Genomic DNA, 5,146 nt, shown 5'->3' with positions numbered 1-5,146 from the left:
TTCTGGTTTCTTGGAACATTACTGTAGTTATTTTTAGCACAAAACACTGTAAAAAATAGTTTGAGAAGACTGTCAGGATGATTTACTGTATGCCACATTGTGTTCAGAAGAACAAAGCCTTTCTCTTCTATACACAATTCATAACTTACTCTGTGAAAGGTCATCTAGGAGTTTTGCCCAGTAAAGAGAAACAGCTGCCATCACACTGGTACCAGCTGAGAACATCCTCTACAATAAAAAACGTTGTGCATCAAGTCCTGATCATTTCCATGTTGCCTGTGTAACCTGAGTTCATTATTTTGCACAAGTTCCCTTGCAAGGCGCAAGTTTAGCGCCTTTCCAGGATTGTCAGGACTAGCGTGGTTCTCTAACTGTCCCCACTTTGTATTATGGATATCAGCTTTTTTGCTTTAATACAAAAAATTACAGCTGGTCAATGACAGCATAATGTAAGGCATAAAACTTTGCTTTTTAAATGCTGGTTTAATGTGCTGCTATGTATGAAAGGATAATTTATTTAACAGCTCCTTCTGTTGTGAATATCTGTATTGTCTGTAGAAAGGGGTACTAGACAGGAGTTGTTCAGTGCCAAGATCACTGCACTCATTTGCAGTGTGTCATTCATTATAGTCAGTTTTGCCCCACATAAATTGATGTGTTTTCTCATTCAGAAATAAGTCAATCAATCGAAATGGAACCAAAAGGATGAGTTCTCTTTTAAGACACCAAAATCCTGTGGGTTGGTCTCAATTTTAACACGTAGCCAACATCTATTCTCTGGAGTCTTCATTGTCATACCAAGTAAGTTTTCTTGGTATCAGAAACTCTGCTTACCATACAAACAGCAGACATTGTGATAGAATGTAGCGAGAAATTAAGATCATTTGCACATCTTTTTTATTAATCGTCTTTCTACAGCACAGCATCCCTGCTTTTCTCGGGAAAAGCAAACACATACTCCCCCCGCCCATTTTTTTTGTTAAGAGGAAGTGAAAGAAAACTGCCTGAAGTTCGCTGTGGAAAGGTATGAACTTTTATTTAGTCTAATTTACTTCACATTCACAACTCAGCATCAGGATTTTATAATCTTCCTGGCACTGCTACTTTACTCAAAAAATCATTAACAGGCACAAAGGTTTTAGTTCAGTTGAAATAGCGAACTCTAAACCACCACAGCAACAGCATTAGAAACCTACTGCCTAGAGCAATTTGAGGTACAGATTTGTGTCTCTCACGTTAGAGGCAAATTTAAGATTTTTGCCCCTTGCTTAAATATATGTTAGAAATTTTTTGGTTTTAATGTCTTTCCCTCTGAGAGTAAGCCAAAACCTTTGCCCCACTTGCTACATTTTCATTAAAAATACAAGGCAGTTAATATCAAAGTGGTATTGCAGGCAGGTGCACATTAAACACACGTGCAGGCCTGGGTGTACATGTACACACAAACACATACTTTTCAATGCGTTTCTGGAATGAAAGAAATTTCTTTGATGGATGTCAGTAAATGGTGAATAAAGTTTTACTACCATGATCACTAAGCAATACGCCCTACCTCACAGTCATTAATGACACTGGAGGTAGACTTGTAACTATCGCAACCAGCGTTTCGTTATTTCCCCCTTGCATGGTTTACAGTGTACTACAAAAGTCATGATATAACAGCCAGTAACAGCCAAAATAGTGCACGTTTTCTAGAAACAGCCAAAAAAAAAGATAAGCTGCTTGGTAGTTTTTCTACTCTTGCAACACCAAAATGGCATTAACAGTATCTTGTTTTAAATGGTGAACAGAAATTAAAATTTGAAAATGAGTACATATATATATACACACACACACATATATATACACTTGTATGTCAGTATTCTGTACATAGAAGTTAAAGATATGTACTCACACCCCAAAATTGCTTTCAAAAGTTACTAAAGATGTTCAGAGCAGTCCCTACTGACTATTGATAAGGCAACTGTGCAGAGTGGAGAATATTTTAAAATTATCATTTAGTACCTGTCTTTCAAAAGTAAATTAAAAAAATTAAGATGTTTAACTTAGGAAGAAACAACACACAGAGGCACACATGCGCGCACACACAGACACACAGTAGTTGTTCCAATTACTCAGACACGAGGCCCGTGCGAACGTGAGGAAGCGGAACCTGGTCTGCATTTCTAGGGAAAGGTGGATAGCTCCCCTTCCTCCCCACAGGAGGTGGCCCATCGCTCCCCCCTGTGCTCATCACCACCTCAGCCTCTGCTTCCCTAACTCCCCTTTTTGCACTGGGTAACATTTCTTTTTCACTCTGTTTGGCAAGTAGATAGTTAGACAGGTTTTGTTTATTATAAAGGCATATTATTTGTAACCCCCTCCTCCCATGCTATATATATAAAATACAAAGACCATCTGCAGCATCTGTACACATCTTAGAACTGAAATGTAAAAATGTCTGAAATCTCCTTATAAAAGACAATCCTGTTTAAATATAGTACCCATTTTTCCCCCAAAGGGTACTAGCCTAAACATTAAATTTTTTTTATTCCACCAGCTGCCTGTGTGGAATAATTTATTTACACATTTTTTGGTACCTTTAAACCAAAAAAAGTTATACTTTTAAGGAAAAAAAAAAAAGACACCCTAGTTTTAACTAATTTTAAACAAAAAAAATTGGTACCAAAAGACACTAAGCACACAGGTTGAGGTCTTTTATGTCAAGTATCAGGCCAGGGAAAGCTGTAAGCTAATGAAAAAAAAAAAATCTCAAAAGCAAACTAATACAAACATTTGAATAATGAATTGAACAAGGTAGATGACTGCTCCAGCAAGCTTGTAAATAAACACAACTGGTTTGTGGACCATTTAACATGCTCAGACCATCTTGCAGCATAATTAGGCAATTGAGGTGAATACATGTTTTTTTCCTCACAACCAGTTGGCCAGAACCAATCTGGCATTATGTCCTAACATGCATGTGCATGTCTGCATGTGCACACACACGCAGCTTCTTTGCATAAAACCAGGTTGTTGGGGTTTGGTTAGTTAAAAAGGGAAGTCTGCCCCCCCTTGCATTAGCTCACCTTTACAATGAAACTGCCTGCTTCTCCCCACCAACCCAAACACAGTGCCCCCAACAGCTTTGTACGTTAGGCAATTTTTAGCCTGGGGAAAATAGGGTCCTGTAAGTGCTGGCCTTTCCTAGCACAAAGCTTGCACCCGTAAGGCCACTCCAGATGCACGTGCTCTAAAATACACGCCATGCAGGCGTATAATGCTATTTGAGGTGCTGATCTACAAAAGTGAGGCTCTCGTGAGGCTTACAAATAAGCTTAACCTTAAAGAGGAGAAACCTGCTGTGTCTTGAGCTGGCCTTCTGTTATTTCCAGAAATGGGGAGGTAGAGGCAGGGGATGGAACAAGCACTTACCTAACAAGCTATTGTAAAAAGTTGGGGGGGTCAGCTGCATTAGAGTAACCTTGCTACTGGTTCCTCCCAATTAAAGGCACTTCTAAAGCTACTACAATACCATATCTACAGTAAATGTTTAAGGTTAACAGTGCATTGTCCTGAAGTTGATTCCTATAGTCTAAAGTCAAGCTTATGACAAAGAGCACAAATCTGACTAACTGTTAATGAATACATTTTGAGGAGAGAAAGAAAAGGGGACCTCCCTCCTGCCCCAGATACACACCGCATTAACACATACATAGGGTGATCAAGTCACAGAACGTTTGTATGTATGCATGTATGCATATAAGTATTCTTCCTGAAGAGGCAATCTGATAAAAAAGTCTGTTCCCAGATTTCAGCTGTCAGTCTGTGTCCACTGCACCTAACTACTCTGATTCACCAAGCTGTTTTGACACAAGACTCACTTCAGCCACTATCTGGGAAAAAAGCTATTTTAAGCAGAACCCTCATTAATAACCACACCAAGCTTTTCATTAGCTAATGAAATGCTCCATCGCATACAAATGAGCCAAACCACAAAACTACAGAAGGAATTAGGGACCAGAAGCCCTAGCAGATGAGAACTACTGAAAGACAAAATTGTGCGATTTGAAGCATGACTCGCTTTGCTTTTAAGTATTTGTGCAAAACTTACATAATGTTTGTATGTAAAAATTGTTACAGCGTTCAATGCCGCATTTAGCAGTGTTAACTGATAGGCTGTATTCTCCCCAAACCTCTAAACCATCACACCATCTTAGTCTTCATTTGCAAGGGTCTCAGTGGACAGCCAGATTTTGGCACCACTTAAAAATTTGCTTAAAGGTGTTCCCAGAATGCTCCGTCTGCATAGGTTCCCTACAGGAGAAAATGGGAATGAGGAGGAGAGAAAGTCTGGGGCCCCAGAGGTGTCATTTAAACTATTTGCTCTGAAGTACATCCTGCTTTGATCCAGTTCGGAGCAGTTGCCTTGCAAAGACGAGTTGCTTTTGTACTGCCGAAGGTTCCGGTTTAACGTGTCTACTTCATCTGCCAGCAAAGAAACTTTATGGAAAGCAGTGATGAAGCCACCATGGTTAATCTGGGCCTCAGGAACCCAGCGGAAGTAGCACAGTTTCCACAGTTTTATTTGCGTTCCAGAGATACGGGGTAGAATTACGCCGTGCAAATCGACAGGCTTTGCAAACCAGTCTCTGAAGTACTGTTCCATACTGTTACTCTGACTCTCTGCTTGCTGTAAGAAATCCGGTTTCAGTTTTAGTATCAGAGAGTTTCTTCTTGGAAGGAACTCTTGCTCACTGATGATTCCATTTTTTAATGCCGGGGGGACACCTCGTAACGTGGAGCTGTAGTTTTTCTGCAGAAAAGAAATACTGGTAATTTTCCAGGTTTATGCTCATTTGAACAGCAGATTTCCCTGAGCTGCTAGGATGCACCATCCAGAGAAATGGTGTGACCTTTACACAGTTCTGAGCTTGTGAATCACTAACGCAGGGCTCACAGGGCAAACAGTGGGGCCATCTGTGGCCTTTAAAAAGAAATACATATGTTTTCTAGACTTTCTAAAACAAGGAATGATTGAATTAATCCATATTCACTGAAAAAACTGACAACCCTGGGGGAAAAAAGTGGCATGGCATCACTTTTCCATAGGTGAGCTCAGCCGTATCAGACAATGTCCTGGAATGCAAGACTCAACAATTTACAT

At 39.9% G+C, this 5,146-nt stretch overlaps 1 protein-coding gene across 7 annotated transcripts in view; it reads right to left on the bottom strand.

The window, feature by feature from the left end:
* Positions 1 to 1,010: 1,010 nt before the first annotated feature.
* Positions 1,011 to 5,146, bottom strand: part of MTMR10 (myotubularin related protein 10) — a 41,364-nt gene continuing 37,228 nt past the window's right edge. For all 7 annotated transcript variants that reach the window (XM_054837414.1, XM_054837411.1, XM_054837415.1 and 4 more), the window contains one exon: positions 1,011 to 4,795. In XM_054837414.1, coding sequence (XP_054693389.1) covers positions 4,196 to 4,795 — 600 coding nt within the window. In that variant the 3' untranslated portion in view covers positions 1,011 to 4,195. The remainder of the gene's footprint in view (positions 4,796 to 5,146) is intronic.

Source organism: Grus americana, chromosome 10 (assembly GCF_028858705.1).
Source record: "Grus americana isolate bGruAme1 chromosome 10, bGruAme1.mat, whole genome shotgun sequence".
NCBI lineage: Eukaryota > Metazoa > Chordata > Aves > Gruiformes > Gruidae > Grus > Grus americana.
This window is presented reverse-complemented; position numbering and strand designations above follow the sequence as displayed.